Source organism: Scardinius erythrophthalmus (assembly GCF_964197995.2).
Source record: "Scardinius erythrophthalmus genome assembly, chromosome: 7".
Lineage (NCBI taxonomy): Eukaryota > Metazoa > Chordata > Actinopteri > Cypriniformes > Leuciscidae > Scardinius > Scardinius erythrophthalmus.
In genome coordinates, this window is record NC_138227.1 from 28,277,322 (window position 1) to 28,296,562 (window position 19,241).

At 36.6% G+C, this 19,241-nt stretch overlaps 1 protein-coding gene across 2 annotated transcripts; it reads right to left on the reverse strand.

Moving 5' to 3' along the window:
* Nucleotides 1-638: 638 nt before the first annotated feature.
* LOC308694249 (myelin-associated glycoprotein-like) lies at nt 639-18,906 on the reverse strand. 2 transcript variants are annotated; one of them, XM_081371690.1, is made up of 11 exons: nt 18,539-18,906; nt 18,271-18,337; nt 17,402-17,770; nt 16,190-16,480; nt 14,779-15,030; nt 13,668-13,919; nt 13,299-13,562; nt 13,122-13,203; nt 3,172-3,231; nt 2,830-2,905; nt 639-2,491 (listed from the first exon to the last, which is right to left on the reverse strand). In XM_081371690.1, the coding sequence occupies exons 2-11, from the start codon at nt 18,314-18,316 to the stop codon at nt 2,426-2,428; spliced, it is 1,758 nt and encodes a 585-aa protein (XP_081227816.1). In that variant the 5' UTR covers nt 18,317-18,337; nt 18,539-18,906; the 3' UTR covers nt 639-2,425. The 2 variants fall into 2 exon arrangements, with proteins under 2 accessions (XP_081227816.1, XP_081227817.1); XM_081371691.1 differs by having other exon boundaries at nt 13,668-13,880; nt 18,539-18,638.
* Between the last annotated feature and the right edge of the window lie 335 nt (nt 18,907-19,241).

Sequence of the window (19,241 nt, forward strand, 5' to 3'; positions counted from 1 at the left end):
TTAGTCCAAAATGCCGCCGCTAGAGTTCTTACTAGATCAAGAAAGTTTGACCATATAACACCAATTTTATCATCACTACATTGGTTACCTATAAAGTTCCGTATTAATTACAAGGTATTGCTACTGACTTATAAAGCCCTAAACGGCTTAGCTCCAGTTTATTTAACGGATCTTCTATCGCCCTATAATCCATCGCGCTCTTTAAGATCACTAAATTCGAGGCTTCTGGTCATACCTAGGATATCCAGATCCACCAAAGGAGGGAGAGCATTTTCACATTTAGCACCAAAACTCTGGAATAGCCTTCCTGATACTGTTCGTTGCTCAGATTCGCTCTCCCAGTTTAAAACTAGATTAAAGACGCATCTCTTCAGCCAGGCATTCATATAATATTTTAATCTTACAGTTAAATCCGGTCTCTACTTCATAAACGCCAGAGGAGAACTGGCCCCCGACTGAGCCTGGGTTCTCCCAAGGTTTTTTTTTTCTCCATTAGGTCACCTAATGGAGTTTTTCGGTTCCTTGCCACTGTTGCCTTTGGCTTGCTCAGTTGGGGATACTTAATTTGATTAATCGATTCAACAGTGCTATTGATCTGCATTACCAAACGTGGATGTTTTACACCAGAAACATACATTGATGTACTATTTTATTTAATACTGTGAAGCTGCTTTGATACAATCTGTATTGTGAAAAGCGCTATATAAATAAAGTTGACTTGACTTGACTTAAACCTCCTTTGCATGGAACTGATCGAATCCAGTTTGTTCTGATCGACACCCTATTGAGGAAAGCTAGAAATAAACCATCACCTATTACAGTCCAACCTTTTCAGTTCCTATATCGAACATGTATAGTTGACCTAAAACCAAATTAAATAGTGCTAACTAAATTAATATTAATGGCTAAATGATGGAATGTAAATATTCATGTATTAAAGTATTTAACTGATTTTCTAAAATGGGCCTCAAAGTATACAGTTTACAGAACCACAGAGTCTATTTTTATATCACCAAATGGCGATGTATCCCGGGGGATACAAACATTTACAGGCAGATTATGAAAAAAGTAAAAAATTAAATTCATAAAATTTTGACATAAGTGTAATTGTCACACCTGCTGCTGGCTGATCAGTTAAATAGTATTCATTTGAAAAGAAACAAACAGAAACAATCCAGCAAACAAACAAAGATCACTTTCAGGTAGCAACATTAACTTAAGACAAAGTACAGAAGCTAACTGAGGGTATAAATACACAGTGGTAATGAGGGACAGGTGAGACTCAATTGGGCAATGATGAATGACAGTGGCAAACAAGGAAACAAGAACTAAACACACCAGTGAACACAGGCAAAGTAAGACAAAAGAATATAAAAATAAAAGTCTGTGGACACAGACACAGAGAATACGCTGATGTTGAACAACAACTTTTTAAACACGCAAGTCCCCTCCAAATATGTGAAATATATCAATTTTATTGGAAGGTGAGTAGATGTCCCAATACAGGGGGTCATGTTGTATTTAAATGTGTTCTGTGAGCTAAACAATGAATGTAAGAACAAAGTCACCAGAACTAAATATTCACATCAAACACCCTTTCAATATGAAACGAACTACACTTTTCCTGCCTCTCCCCACAGCCTCTCAAATTCCCTTTTTAACTTTTAGTCTTTCACTTTCATTTCATGAGAAAAGTTTTAATAAGTGTTCAGTTTTGTTTTGTTATAAAAAAAAAAAGGAAATGAAACCTCGTTTTTTTTTTTTTTTTTTTTTTGTTTTTTGAAAACAGAAATATTCATTGGGAACTACATAGTCCGTGCCAGGTGGTGTAGAATTGAGGAACGTGATCTGTGCCAACTGCTGTTAAACCAATTTCACAAGCACACTAGTGTCCAGTATAGTCTACACTTGAAAATACCTTATTTTACTTGGAAAAAAAATTAATGAAAGCATCACAATGCATAGAGTTGAACATAAAAGCAAATCTCTAACATAGTCAGCTTATTGCAGATTGCACAGTATGCGGAATTGGTTTAACATCCAAGCCATCCAATACTACGGAATATGAATATATCAAAGCAGTATTAACGTTTCTTACTGTATTATTTCAGTTTACAGGCATTTCAAATATTGTACTACTGGAATTCTTGTATTTGTTTCAGTTTGATGACATCTAAACTTAATTGATACTATAATAGCCTATTATGCATATAAACAATGTTATTTTGGCGTATAGCAGTTCATTCTTTATATATTAAAAGCTTTCAAATGATATTAACACATAGCAAGTTTTTTTTTTTTTTTTGTTACAAGACCTTTTTAGCATTGAACATTTCCAGCACATTATGAGTCAGCAGATTTGTTTGCCTTTTTTGGTCTTTCTCAGTCTCTGTCATTTCTGGTTGGGAAGCGTGTGTCAATTTCATCAAACGTTTGCATAGATGGATTCATCTTTCAAGGAGCTTTCAGATGACAATGGTCCCACATAATCCTAGTTAAAAGAAGCAAAATATGTTACAGACATTTAAACAAAAAAGATTAGGTTCACTAAATAATACCTTTTAATTATAAATGTAAAGGCCCATGCAGTGTTGTTTTAAAGTCATAGCTTTTGCATATTAGTGTCTGCTTGCAGGATTCTTAAATGTGTTGTTGTCAGTTCTAACAGCTAGCTGATGTGCAAACAGTTCAGTCGAGTAGATTTTCACACAAACACATTCAGATCACAACAAAATCAACACTCTTATAAATGTCTAATGAATTGTTGCAGTCAAACAGACTTCTTAGTTGTAAAACAGTGTTTTCTTACTGATGTAAATTCGTACTTACCCCCAAGTTGTCATAATCATGACCGCCCGGGCAGTTTGTGTAAATATCTTCATCATAGCCTTTCTCTTCTTTAATGCTTTGCATAAAATGTTAGATAAAAAATGGTAAGAGTTCTGAAATAGTTATAGGGAACAAACTATATAGAATGATTCCAAAGGTTTGGAATCATTAAGATTTTTTTATGTTCCATTTTATCATATATGAGTCTATTCTGCTCACCAAGGCTGCATTTATATATATATATATATATATATATATATATATATATATATATATATATATATATATATAGAGAGAGAGAGAGAGAGAGAGAGAGAGAGAGAGAGAGAGAGAGAATCAGACCTCTTTGGGCTTGTCTTCATTTCATTCTTCATTGCAGGCTGTTGTGTAGCTCTGTTCCCACTGCAAGAAAAAAATAGGTATTTTAAAGTCGCCAGAGAACAAATGAGGAACAAAACATATGGAATAAGCATGACCGATTGAGTGAGTAATTTAATGTGTAGCTTGAGAGAGAGAGAGAGAGAGAGAGAGAGAGAGAGAGAGAGAGAGAGAGAGAGAGAGAGAGAGAGAGAGAGAGAGAGAGAGAGAGAGCGAGAGAGAGAGAGAGAGAGAGAGAGAGAGACCTTTAAAATCTGATTTATTTTACAATAAATTTTTCAAAACATAATCAAAAAAGAAATATTATATAATCCAACACTTTAAAAAGGTCAAATAATAATAGAAAAAAACAAACAAACAAAAAACAGAGCAAATACAACACAAATTCTCTTATTATAACACTCCAAAACTTATCTGATAACCTTGCCCTTCACTGGGCTTACACAACACACCTTCGGTTCCCCACATCAAAAAAAAGGCCTCAATATCATTGGTCATTTCATAATAAGCAAACTCCAGCATCAAGCGTCCTTTTATAAAAACTTTTAACATATGCACTGGATCTACTCCACTTAAATTAAGAGACTTGTTTTTCCTGGTTAACCAAATTGCCATCTTTGCTTTACCAAAAATAAAATTCAGTAATACAACTTTTTGTTTATTTGCAGCACTATATTTTGGTCCAAATATAAATAACCCATTAGTGAACAAAAAACCTAACCTTTGGCAAACTTCTTTTAACAACCAAAAAAGTCCACTTAATCTTGAACATTCAACAAAAAGATGATTAACTGTTTCAGATTCCCCACAAAAACAACACTCTACACTATGCAAAGGATCCAGATGTGCTTTGTATCTGTTTGTGGCTATTGCCCAATGTACAATCCGCCACTGAAAATCACCTAATCTTTTCTCAGTGGGCTTCTTGTACAGGGACCTCCAACTACCTTTCGGGGAAGATCCTTGCTCAGCCACTCCGATCCACTTAGACTCGATCACTTTGTCAAGAACTCTTAGATTAAGAGTTTTAACACAAATCATATACAGGGCTTTTTTGGAAAGAAGTTCAAAGTTTCCAAGTTCAGGTGTTCTAAAAGTCAATAGACTCCCTTCAGTCTCTTCCCAATCTCCCACTTCCGCAGACACACGTATTTCAGGAAATAATCCATCAAAGTTCTCCAAATGTAATATCCGAAGACACAACAGATTCTTTATTTCCTCTAGCAATCTTTGAAGAACTCGAAGAGACCTAATGTCTGTTTTAAGATGCAATTCTTCCGCTGTAATCCACTGGTTGTTAATCTTTAAATGTCCAATTTTACAAATGCCAGCTTTTATCAGATTATTACGTAGAGTGCCTGAATTCAGCAGTTCAGTAGACAAAAGTCCATTAAAAAACAAAGGTTCTTACAAAGTCCAGACATTAACTCTTTCCACAGAAAAAATCTGCCACACTTGTAAAGCTGAAGCAAAAAGATGTGAGTCCGTTAAGGTCAATATTCATTAAGTTCATTAACCCTCTATGGTACGCAATATGATATCAGTGAGGAAAAAATTGTTTGTTATGTTTTTCCTGCTTAAAAATGGACACAATAACAATATCAATAAACATTATCATAATTTTTTTAATTTATTTATTAATTAAAAGTTTGTTGCCTCAAGGCAACATTCTACCACAATGGACAAATTTAAACATTTGACATTTTCATGAAGAAAAAATTTATATATTTATTGAAAACATTAATTTCTTTAACTAAACACTTGAACAAACATATTTATCAAGTTTTTAATGAATTACACATTTCATATTTAATAAAAAGTAACATTTATTATCCGACTGTTGCCCTCAGGCAACATTGTACCATCGTGGAACGCAATAACTACAAACCATCATATCATCAAGTTATCATATCAAAACATTACAATCGGTGTTGTTTCAAGGTTAAAACATTAACAATCACCATAACCTTATCCTAATATGAACCTCATCCTAACTCTGCTGTCTCTCCGGTAGAGGAGCCAGGCCTCAACAACATCAAGATCAAACATGTGGAAGACCTCCCTGGCCGACCTAATGACCAGTGTGGGGTCAGAGGGGGCCTGACCCCCCCCCAGGGGCCTGACAGGAGCCCCCCGATTATCTGAGACCCCCAGAAGTAGCGCCACCTTCATCCTCAGTTTGGCGCCACTCGCCCCTGTCCCACTAACCCACTATTTGTCCGATTGCCCACTATAGTGGCCAAATGTCCCGTCGACCCCCGCTGACCAATCACAAGCCACGCCCCGTCTCACGGACCCACTATTTGTCCGATTACCCACAATAGTGGCCAAATATCCCCTCGACCCCTGCTGACCACTTACAAGCCACGCCCCATCCTACGAACCAACTATTTGTCCGATTACCCACTATAGTGGCCAAATGTCCCGTTGACCCCCCTGACCGGTCCCAAGCCACGCCCCCGTCCCACGAACCAACTATTTGTCCGATTGCCCACTATAGTGGCCAAATGTCATGTTGACCCCCCTGACCGGTCCCAAGCCACGCCACCGTCCCATGAACCCACTATTTGTCCGATTGCCACTATAGTGGCCAAATGTCCCGTTGACCCCCCTGACCAGTTCCAAGCCACGCCCCCGTCCCACGAACCAACTATTTGTCCAATTGCCCACTATAGTGGCCAAATGTCATGTTGACCCCCCTGACCGGTCCCAAGCCATGCCCCCATAACACGAACCCGCTATTTGTCCGATTACACACTATAGTGGCCAAATAACCAGTCGGCCCCCGCTGACCACTCACAAGCCACGCCCTCGTCCCACGAACCCACTATTTGTCCGATTTCCCACTATAGTGGCCAAATGTCCCGTCGAACCATGCTGAGTTTTCAGTTTGCAAAAATGCAAATACATTTAGATAATTCAAACTTCTTTCCTTACAAATAAAATATACTTTCAAGTATTCAAACCTAGTATGCCTGGTATGGCCTTATGTGATTCCATTATGGTACAATGTTGCCTCGAGGCAACATGCAGTTTTATGTAATTTCCTATGAAATATTTGATGATATATAATGTAAAGTTTTTGAAAATACTTCTTTACTTACCAATGAAGGTGACTCAGATTTTTTGTAACTGATTATCTGGACAGAAATTAGTGAAAAATGCCCTTTTCAGTGGAGAAAATATGGAGCCATGTGACATGTGCACGTGTGCTGAAAGAGGGATCAAAATGGACCCCTGTGGGTCATGTGACCACTCTTTTGCATTTTCAACGGTTAGTATTTGAGTTCCCCTCCCCTTAGAGAGCATTGACCAAATAAATTTTATTAAGTTTTTATTATAAAAAGCTAAAATAGACTATGTTGCCTGGAGGCAACACCGTACCATAGAGGGTTAAGAACAGATGTCTGTTGAGACCCAGGCGACCCACCCTCCTCAAGAGGGCACATGCCACTTCCATCCAGTTCTGATCTTGATGGTAAAGAAATTGTTGGACAGTCTTAAGACGAAAAGCCGCATACCTGGATTTTAATTCAATTAGGCCTTGTCCTCCTTCATGAACTGGTAGATACAAGACTGCCTCTTTCACCCAGTGCTTTCCAGTCCAGAAAAAATTAACAAGAACTCTCTGGATATCCACAAAAAAGTCCATTGGTGGGTCCAGAACATTTAGCCTGTGCCACAGGGTGGATGCCACTAAATTGTTGATAACCAGCACCCTTCCCCTATAAGATAGCTGAGGCAGCAACCAGTTCCATTTAGACAACTTAGCACATACTTTATCCTTTACATTCTCCCAATTCTTTTTTTTAACTCTTCACTTCCTAAAAAAATCCCTAAAAATTTGAAACCTATTTTTCCCCATTTTACATTTTCAGGAATAACTGGTAAAACTTCTGTTGAATGTTCAAGACACCACAAAGCTTCCGTTTTACTCCAATTTAACTTAGCAGATGATGCCTTTTCATATAAACATAGACACTTACTAATTGTGTTTACATCTTTTTGATTCTTGACAAAACAGTAATATCATCTGCATATGCAGTTAGCTTGATTTCATTATGAATACTGTTTCCTATACATATACCAGACACACTTCTCCTAAATAAACACAACAAAGGTCCAACTGCTAATGCAACTGACCAGACAAAGGGCACCCCTGTCTGATTCCCCTTTGCATTTGAATTGGTGGACTTAAATCTCCTCCAATTTTCACTAAACATGAAGCATTTGTATACAAAGTCTTAATCCAGGATAAAAAACCATCACCGCAACCAAAAGCTTTTAGTGTTCTGAATAAATACTCATGATCTACACGATCAAATGCTTTCTCTTGGTCTAACGATAGAATACCTAAATTAATACCATTTAATTTACAATAATCCAGTAAATCTCTCACTAGAAAAATATTATCATAAATAGTTCTATCCGGAATACAATATGATTGATCCTTATGAATGATATTACCCAAAACACATTTCAATCTATTGACCAAAACATTTGCCAGAATTTTATAATCAGTGGTGAGGATGGAAACGGGTCTCCAGTTCTTCATGAGACTTATGTCTCCTTTTTTGGGAATAAGGACAAGAACAGCCCTCTGACAACTCCTGGGAAGACATTGTTCCTCATAACATTTCTGTACCACCTCAAAAAAGTCTTTACCTATGATACCCCACATGACTTTATAAAATTCCCCCGGCAGACCGTCAATACCTGGTGCACGACCAGGCTTCAACTGTTGTACTGCTTCAGTAAGTTCTTGAAAAGAAAAAACACTGTCCAAGCTTTCTCGCTGTTTTTCATTAAGAGTAGGAAGTTGTTCAATCAAGTCCGATGTACTCTGTGAATCACAGTTTTCAGCTCTAAAGCGATCTGAATAAAAGTCCACAGCAATTTTCCTCATCTTCTTTGGGTCAGATGTTTTAGACCCATCTGGGTATGTCAGACAATGCATTACACTCTGCATATTCAAAAAAAATATGTAGTTGGTGCATCCATATCACGTACAGACAAAAAACGTGACCTTATAAGTTCCCCCTTAGCTTGCACTTGTAAAAGAGATGTAAGAGTATTCTTTCTCTCACATAAGCTCTCAGTCATTACAGTATCTGGTTGCAGCACCACATTCGAAGTAATCTGTACAATTTCCTTTTCTAATTCGTTGATTTTTCTCTTAATTTGTGTAGTAGAGAAAGAAGAAAAGTGTTGACAAAAAATTCTAATTTGTGTTTTTCCCAATTCCCACCACTGAATTAAGTTTTCATATTCACATTTCTGAGAAACCCAAAACCCCCAAAAACATTTAAATCTCTCAATAAAGTCTTTCTCCTGAAATAAACGTACATTCAATTTCCAGTAAGGACTTTTGCACTGAGTTTGTGACAAAGTAAAATTACAAGAAACAAAATGGTGATCTGAAAAACTACATGGTACAATGTTCACAGCCACAATCCTGTTATTAGTTCTCTTACAAACATACACTGTAAATGCAAACATTGTATTTAATTAAAAATAGTAAATTGACCTTAATCATTTTTTTTCAACCTGCTATTAACACTCACTTTTAGTAAGTTACTTGTACTTTGAGGTTGAAAAATCGTACCAGCTCAGTCTACTTGAGCTGGATTCATTTAGAAAAAGTAAGTTTATGACCTGTGGGCATGCGCAGATCAGTCCTCTCTACGCTAGACGGCAATATATGGCCACGCCAAGACTCGCCCTTCAATAGCCACTATTGGCTGAAGGTGAAAACCGTAATTTTAAGCCACCATTGTGGCGATTAGTGTTTGTTTTAGTTGGGCTCTTGACCCTTATCATTATTTTAACCTTTTGTTTGGCTGCTGTACCTGAGTTATAACAGCCAGATGAACAAACAGAAAAGGTGATCTGATGGTGATGGTTGTGTTTTAACATAATCGTTATTTCACAATCATTTGACCTGATTCACTGAACTCATATAGTTCAGAGTTAATTTCTGAGTTAGATTTACTTTATTAATTATAACAGCACTGTCCTGGTACAGGATAATATTTTTAGCCATTTCAATGAAATCCAAATAATCAAATAAATAATAAAAAAACGTCAATTTTTTTTTTTTTAATGTAGGCACACACAGTGACACAGACATCAAGAATTAGCGTATGAATCTCAACAATGGTGACAAACAGATCACCCCCTGATCATAAGCTCATTATTTATTCATGCAGCAATGCATGATGGGAGCCATGAATGAGTTTTGATTGGTTGCACCCAGAATGCACTGCAACATGCTTTATAATTGTCACCATTGTTGAGATTCACAGGCTGATTCTTGATGTCAATGTGTCTAAAAACTAAATTAAACAAAAAAATATATATATTTTTTTTATAATGGAAACTTTTAAGAAATTCTAAATATTATGCTGTACAATAACAGTGCTATAATTAATAAAGTAAACCTAACTCAGAAATTGGTTTCTTTAATTTAAGTGAACTTGAAAAATGAGTGAGCAGAACTAAAAGTGTTAAGTTGTAGGAATTTAGTAATTCTAAGTGGGGTTAAATTTATATCAAGCAATCCACACAAAATGAAAAAACTAAGTTAACACTAATCATGACTATTAAGTTACATGAACATAAAAAAAACGTGCTAGTGGTACTACTTGATTTAGTACTGCACACTTAAAATAAACAAGCTTTTCTAACTCACTAATCTTAAGCTTACTTTGCTTAATTTTTTTGAGGCAACGAGTTTGCATACTTTTTTTAAGTAAGGTCAACTAATTACATTTTACAGTGTAGAATCTATCTAATCTAGCTGCACTTATTCTCCCTTGTGAAATTTTCACCTAAGTTTATTTTTTTACTTTTAAATTCCTCTCTCTCCACACATCCAACAAATTGTTTTGAAAGATAAAATTTTTTAACAAAGCAGGCGATTCAAAATCTGGTTCAGTATTATTCCTATCTAATGTAAAATCAACTGTACAATTCCAGTCACCTCCTATTATTAGGAAATCATCAGCATTTACATTTCTCAAATATTCACTCAATCTTTTAAATAGAATTATTCTATCTACACTTCTGTCTGGAGCATAAATATTAACAAATATAAAGTTGTATTCATCAATTTTTGTTTTTACAACAAGGCGGCGACCTTTTTCTAATTCTACGCTTGACAATACATCAACATTGAGGTAAGGTGAAAAAAGTATGGCTATACCCCAGCACTTAAATTTGTTCCATGGCTTAAAGAGTAACTGCCCTCCCAACACAATCCCCAATCTGCCTCATTACTCTCATCACTATGAGTTTCTTGTAAAAAAGTTACATGCGATTCTTAAAGCTTAAGAAACTCAGTTAATAAACCTCGTTTTCCTCTACTCCTCGCTCCATTAACATTTAAAGAACTAACTCTTAAGATTTGCATGCTAAAGAAGGGGAAGAGAAACAAGAAAGAAAAAAGACAGAAGGAAATAGATAAGAGCAGCACCCATCACCATGTGAACCTATTTATTCCTTTTCTTTCCTTTTAAACTTTTACGAACTACTGTAGCCAGTTTCTTCAGACGAAATCTTTTTTGTTTTGATATGATGTCACTACCTACACTCTTCTGAACACTCATAACTGACCTCAAGAATTTGGCAGCATCAGGAAAAAACTTCAGGACATCAACTTTCTGTCCTTTTGTTTGATCCAGAAAATCATTAAAGGGGGGGTACAATGGTGTTTCATGTATTCAGAGTTGTTTACAGTGTTAAAGAGATGGATTCTCATGCTAAACATGGGCAAAGTTTAAAAAAAATATTTTGTAAGAATAACGGAGAATTTCTGTGCCGAAAATCTTACTTCCGGGTTGGTACAAGTTTCGGCTGTTTTTTTTCGATCGTGGATCTAATGACGTAGATGAGAGTGGAACTCCTTATATGAGCATTTCTCTCTGAAAAGCGCGCCCGCGCACACGTCGACCAGAGGAGAGCGAGACCGCGCACATCACAGCGCTTAAACAGGAAATCATCGGCAGCCAGCGCTGCATAGGATTTGTTCAAGAATGTCTCCAAAAAAGTGTGTTTTTCGATGTGAGGGAAAGCTTACCGTGTTCAGCTTTCCAAAGAACCCAGTGTTACAGGAACAGTGGATGCAGTTTGTTTTTCCGGGGCAGCAACGGAGTGTACCAAGTGCGGTTGTGTGTTCTGGTCATTTCAGTGACGAATGTTTTATTAACAAGGCCCAGGTCGACGCTGGATTTGCAAATCGTTTGCTATTAAAACGTGGAGCGGTCCCAGTGATAAAAGACCCCATTCATGTAAGTACAACTGGATCAGATTTCTGTCTTTTGCTGGAAATCAAGCACTACCGCTTGATTCTATAGCTCCACCTCCAGGACCTCGGCTTTTTCCGGAGAGAATCGGAAAGCTGTATTTTTCTTTTATAAAAATAATAAAACTAAACATTTTTTGGAGATATTAAAGATGCACTACTACTCTATAGGTACTCAAGATTAACATGAGATTAGGTGAAACTGTGCATGTTATGTACCCTTTAACTTCTTCCACAGTAGGCTATACAAATCCTCAGATGATTGACTCAACTCAAACTCAGAAACTTCTGAACAACTGTCACTATCACATCTTGATTCATCTACACACACATCATCATCTTCATTCTCAACAAATTGTAAACCACTTCCACAAGCCTTTTCAATTTCCATATCCTTACCACATAGCCTATATTACTCTGATCAACAACTCCTGAAACATCAAGCACTTTAGGAGAAGAAGAGTCACTCACCTCTGAACTTGACATTGGCTCCTTATCTGACTCAACCTGTCCTTCTGAAAGCTGTATGTTCTCAAGGGAGGGAGAAGGCCTACGTCCACTGTTAGTTGAGCTTTTATCCTGAGTCTCCTCATTTTGTTTTTCACTTTGTACTTTTTGTTTTTTTATTTTTTCGATTGTGCCGACGTCTCTTTTAAAAGCGTGCCGACGTCTCTTTTCAAAACGTCTTTTTTCAGTTTTGTCAGTTTTACCGCGATCCGACTGATTACTCATTTCAATGTTTTCAGTCTCTGCACTTTTCTCCTCATTTTGTTTTCTGTGAGGACAAAACAATTTCTTGTGGCCTAAGCCCCCACATTCAAAACATCGCATACTTTCTGTTGTTGCGAAAATCATGTAAGAGCTTTCACCGTGTTGTATACGGAAAGACACTTCCAAAAACTTTGTCTGTGCTTGCAAAAACATGAAAACCTGTCTCCGAAAAGACGTTACGTGCTTCAGAGCATCATTCTTACAGCCGAGCGGAACAGCTCTAATTGCACTCGCAAATTTTCCAAAACGACTTAGTTCTTTTAATATCACTTCGTTTTTTATGAACGGGGGCGCATTCGAAATTATGACACGCGTCGCAGGGGAACGCAGAGGTGTCACCTGCACAAACGTGTCCGACATTTCAATACCACTCTCTACAAGCACATTCACAAATTTCTCTTCTTCTAAAAACACTACGACAGCCTTGTTCATCCTAGACGCCGAAACAATCTTATCATGGCCAACAATCTTTCCCATTGCCATACAGTAAGTACATCCTCCACCGTACAAATTTGATCGGGAAAACATTTGCAACCATTTCCAATGGAGAAAACCGGCGTTCCCTCATTAGAAGGCGAGGCCATGTTTATCGTCCACGAATGGATGCAACCAAAATAAAAAACAAATTCTTACTACTTCACAATTAATTTTAAACTACGGTGAGAAAAAGAAAAGAAAAACCCATAAAGTATGGAAAAAAGGAGAAAAGTGTAAAGATCAATCAAACACCTCACACTCCTCACCACGCCAAACACGCACATGCGCGAGAGAGAGAGAGAGAGAGAGAGAGAGAGAGAGAGAGAGAGAGAGAGAGAGAGAGAGAGAGAGAGAGTACCCTTACCAGTGTCTTCTCACAGCATACACCAAAACGCCAACTAAAACAACTAAAATAGCTGATGCAACAGCAATGTATATTATTATGCCTGTGAAAAGAAACAAACAAATATTTGAATGATTTTTCCCCTCTGCATTAAAACAATGATAGAGTTATTTAAAAAGGCTGGATGTAAATTCTCACCATTTTGAGGAGCTTCCAAAGTGATAGAAGAGCTTCCCAAACTGTTATTGGCAAAGCACTGGACAGTCTCGGGTAAACCCTGCCAACTTTGTACTGTGTATGTGGTCAGAGACTCGTTTTGTTTGATGCTGGAGCTGGGGAAGGTTTTCGAGAAATCTGGACCAAACCACTTGACTTCGCTGGGAGGGTTGGAGTCCACAATACAGACACAGACTGTCAACATCGCTCCCTGGCAAGTCGATTCGTTTTTAATTTCAGGAGGATCTAAATTAGATAGATGATAGATATATCTTAAATCAAAACCAGCAATCTTCTTTCACTAACAATACCAATTTAAACATTGATTGTTGAACCTTCACACATACTTACACAATATATTAAGTTTCCTTGGACTAGAACTGTTTCTTCCCTCTGTGTTAATGGCTGTACAGGAAATAGCCTCAGTATGACGAGACACTTTCTCCAGTTTATAAGTGGGTCCATTTCCTAGCAACGTCACATTTAAGCTGAACCACTGGTAGCTGTTAGCAGGAGGGTTGCTGTTACTGGAGCACGTCAGTTCTGCAGAGTCATTCTCCTTCACTGAGGGTTTAGTCACCACGGTTACTTCATATGGAGGATCTGATTTAAATAAAATGTTTTTAACAAATTTTTTTGTCAACAAAGGCCTGTCTTTATCAAACATTCATTTTATTTAAAACACTTTTTTCAAAGCAATTAAAGTTGGTATGTACGTAGAAGTTTATGCCGCCTTCTGATACAGTTGGATAATGTAAATGTAAGTGTAATCGTAATCATATAGGGACTTCCAGCAATTAAATTGCTGTCAATGAACACAAAAGGACTAGGTTCAGTGCAAATTAAGCTCTATCGTGTCACAAGATGTCAGTTGTGTTCAGTTACTGTCAGTTTTCATGGACGTTTAGGGGTTATTTACACCACACCGTTTTCAACTATATTATTATATATATAATATAATTTCACACATCGTTCATCATCCTGTTGCAAAATTAAACATCTGAACGCAGATGAACGATGTGTGAAATGATATATATATATCATTTCACACATCGTTCATCTGGGTTCAGATGTTTAATTTTGCAACAGGATATTTTCTATGCTATAATTTATTTCAATAAAAAAAAACATTTATGATATATCTTACATTTCAAACAATGCAGAAGCAAAATGACTAAATGTAAAAAATAAACTGTTAAATGTTATCTTTGCAAGCACAAAATGTTATTTAGTCTAATTTAATATTAATAATTTAATAGTCTAATTTAATATAAAGTAATATTTTCCTTCACGTGCCCCAGCACAGCGAGGACACCAGATTCCCCATTTATTTGGACACTTTTATCCCCTTTTATCCCCAAGTCGATTCGTTTTTAATTTCAGGAGGATCTAAATTAGATAGATGATATATATATCTTAAATCAAAACCAACATTGATTGTTGAACCTTCACACATACTTACACAATATATTAAGTTTCCTTGGACTAGAACTGTTTATTCCCTCTGTGTTAATGGCTGTACAGGAAATAGCCTCAGTATGACGAGACACTTTCTCCAGTTTATAAGTGGGTCCATTTCCTAGCAACGTCACATTTAAGCTGAACCACTGGTAGCTGTTAGCAGGAGGGTTGCTGTTACTGGAGCACGTCAGTTCTGCAGAGTCATTCTCCTTCACTGAGGGTTTAGTCACCACGGTTACATCATATGGAGGATCTGATTGAGATAAAATGTTGAACAAATGTTATGTCAACGACTGTCTGTTCCTTCATTTCTTTTAATTTTACTCAGAGGCACAAACTGACCAAAATATGCAATTTGGTGCATATACAATTTGCTTATATTTATATGGTCAAAAAAGTAAGATACAATTCTGAAAATGTAAGGTATATTAATTAAAGAGAACTTTATAACAGCAGACTAATTAGATAAAATGCATACAAATATAATTTGTCATTGTAACTCCCGTCTCCCAATATTGTCTTATTGAGATTATATTTAAATGTGAGTAGAAGATTGTTAAAAAAAAATAAATAAAATCAGCCAAGTTTTGATCGTGTTGATAATTTAGAGGCTTTAGAAATTTGACTATTAAATATGATACAATTAGGCGGTTTAGGGTTAAGTTAGCATGCATTTTTAAGACAGTGGTTCTGAACCACAGGTCTAGGGTTCACTAGGGGGCCTCATATTAAAAAAAAAAAAATATTTAGAGGAAAATGCAGTTCTTGAAACATTCATCACAAAATGAATATTGGTTAATTGTTTGGCATATTGAAGCTTTTTTTAACACCTTAAAAGTTTGAAAACAAACATCACTGTCATCCTACAAAATATCTAATTTGAGTGGCCTTCGACTATTGTGTTGGATGGGGGGCTTTATAGTCAAAAAGTTTGAGAACCATTGTCCTAAAACTATTAACTAGTGCTGTCAAATCGATCAAACATGATTTATCACATCTAACATAAATGTGTGTATGTAGGCCTATGTATACATATGTGTATTACACAAGTTCACTCTTACAAATAATCAGAAAGAGTAAAAAGTATGCTTATTTGGTGTGCTGTATGAGGGGAGGGCTCTGAACCCAGTGTACTCCCCCATATCACTGTTAGGATAGTAACCAGGAAAGTGTGTGGAATCTGGGTGTTGGAGAGATGTGAAAAACTGTTGAGGAACATATAGGTGAGTCGGCTATGTATATAGGCAATGTATACAGGCAATTTGAACGTGTTCCTCCCGAACTTTGTTAATAAAACATATGTTAGATGCGATTAATCGATCTGACAGCACTACTATTAACAGCAAACAAAAACAAATTTGTATTAGCGTCTGATCATTTATTTGTCCTAAACTTACTTAAAGCAAACTTACATTTAACTTTGAGCATTTTGTAGCCTGTCACTGTCTTCCCTTTAAACTCTGCAGAACAGCTGAGCTTTTTATTGTGGTCTTCTCTAGAAGGAGTGAAGGTAAGGTTGTAAGATGTAACCTTCCATTGACCGTGACTTTGCGGCTGTGATGGACTCGAGTGATCACCATCATGGCTCCAGGTGATACGAGGAAGGTCTGATGGACAGGAATGTAACACAGTGCAGGTAGCAGTCACCGGATTCCCTGATGTCACTTCATCTTTCACAGAGACGGTAGGTTGTTCTGGTGACTCTGGTAAAGACACACAGAAGGACATGTGCCGTTACTGTAATACGATATATCACAATAATGAGCATGCACAAAATTTATGTCATAGGCACTTTAAAATACAGCGGAAAGTTACGAACTATTTAGATCTTTAGAATGGATTTTTAAAATAATTTTCCATCAAAAATTTACAAAAACTGCATGTATGCTACGTCAGAGGCATGCACACTCTGGTGCAGGCTAAACAATGCAAACAACACAGATGCATGACAAGTGAAGGACACGGCTGCATAAAAATGCACATTGACTCTCTGACAGCAGATAGTGCTTACAAATGTCACGTTTCAGTATGTGTGTGGACTTTCTGTTTGTATTTTGACCTGTTCATTTGTTCTAGCTGTGTCTGATTAATTATCTCGTTTCTGTTTGCTATTTAAGATGCACCCTTGCTTTCAGTCTTGATCTGGTCTCTGTTGCATTAATGTGTGTTTACCCTGCATGTCAGCTTGTTCTAGAGTAGGCTATTTGTAAAGTTTGAGTTTGCAACTTTAATAAGAGTCTTCAGTCTGTTCCTGAGATAACCACAGTGTGACAACGGAACCGCAGTAACGCAGCCATTACACCGGTAAACAAGTAAACAAAACAGGCTGTGCTATTTTCTGTTTCTGAATATGTTTTAAACAATAATTTAGATTTTTGTATTTAGGTGTTCATCACATCACATCATCAAATACTTAATATGTAAAGACTTAACAGGCTATTTATTTTCAAACATTTGTTTACACTTTTTAAAATCTGGAATAAAACGTGTTATTGACTGAAAATGTTGATTCTTTATAGTTCTTTTGCTCTTAATCTGTTTAATCTCAGGACAACTCTTAAATTGTGTAACTTAATTCATACCGTGATTGAACAGAATCATTTTATTGAACAAATTTCTCTTACCTTTCACTGTTATAGAAACTTTTTTCGCCCCATAGCTATACTTGTCCAAATTTTCAATCTCAATCCGGAACATGAATGGCCCAGTGTCGCTCTTACCCAGAGAGCTGATTTTCAAAGAACAATCGTTTTGGTGCAGATCACCAATGAGGTTAGTGCGTCCTTTGAATGCCTCACTGATTTTTGAGGTATCTGTATGGAATATGTTTGACTCCGCATTCTCCGTGTACCAGACTCCTGTAAATCCTGTGTATGTCTTTCCTTTTGCCGCTGGGTAGTTGAACGTACAGGGAATCTCCACACATGAGCCAGACAAACCCACCACTGATGCAGGCACATCATTGTTCCATCCGTTAGCATTAGCAGGTGACACTGAAAGAAGAATAATTCAGTAAAAGGTATTATATTTTATCTTTTTTCATATGACAATTTAGTGACCAATTAAAATATTTTATAATATTTTCTGTTTATTTTAATTGTATATCAGTGACAGCACATCATGTAACATTCGCACAGGTTTCATTTATTTATTTGTTTATTTATTTGTTTTATTTATTTATTTATTTGTTTATTTATGCAATGATTGTTTCATCTTAGTTTGAGTCTAAATTAATTTCCTCCCCTAGACACTCATATTGGTACACCTAATAGTTTTTTTCCCATATATATGTCTGTAAGTAGACTGTAATTCCTATGTCTGAGGAATGACTCATTTTACTTTATTTTTAATACTGCATGGCCTAAGATCTGAGAAAATTAACTGAGAATAAAAGTCATTTATTGTGTAAAATTCAGTAAAACAGGACAAAACATTGATTATTTACAACATGAAAACAGCTGTCATACATGATAACCAATTTCATTCTACTAACCTCTGAGCCAGAGAAAGAGTGACAATAAACAGCAACAGAAAACCATTTCTGCATCAAAGTTCAGCACCTGGGAATACATTTTGTCATAATTTACAGCTAGTGCTAATACTAATAATCAGAATTGTTTTGGAATCACATTGTTTTCATTTTTTGAAACATGAACCTTGTTTAATTTCACTGTTTATGGAGCACAGTGCAACATTTGCCTTATTTATTAAGACATTTAAATAGTTCATATGTAGATATAAAATGTAATATTTTCACTTACTTAATGTTGTGTCCTCAAACATTGCCTAAATTCATCAGAAGTCAACCGGTGCGCTAAATATTTGAGAGCTTCCTTGCCGCTATATTTGGCTGAGTGTAACGCCTGTAATCCTGTTCACTTCCTATTTTAAAGACTTCTGAAAGATGGGCTGTACCCATCAGCATAAAAGTTTCTTAAAGTGTTAAAGGTCCCATGACATGAAATTTTCACTTTCTGAGGTTTTTTAACATTAATATGAGTTCCCCTAGCCTGTATATGGTCCCCAAGTTTCTAGAAATTTCAATCGGTGTAAATCGAGCTTTTGCTATCTTTCTCTGCCTTTGAGAAAATGGAAGCTCAATCGCGCTGATCTTGAATCTCCTCCTTGTGACGTTATAAGGAGGAAATGTTACCTCCCCTGTCTCTGCTTTGCCCGCCCAGAGAATATTTCCGCCCATGAGAAAATGAGCTAGGAAGGAAGTAGGAACACGCGCGCGCGATTTTAGTTTGTCCACGAGAGATATCATGGCTTTTGAGCGAGCGAAGCATAACAATTGCTCAATAATTGGATGTACAAGTGAACACCGAAGGGTTAATACAGAGCTGGGCTTGCTGAACGTCTCTGGATCACTCTCTTTGGCTCAGCTACACACCTCGGACAAGTAAGTCAACTAATGATATATAAGTGTGTTGCTTTACTGTTTATGGTTGCCTAGACTGTTAC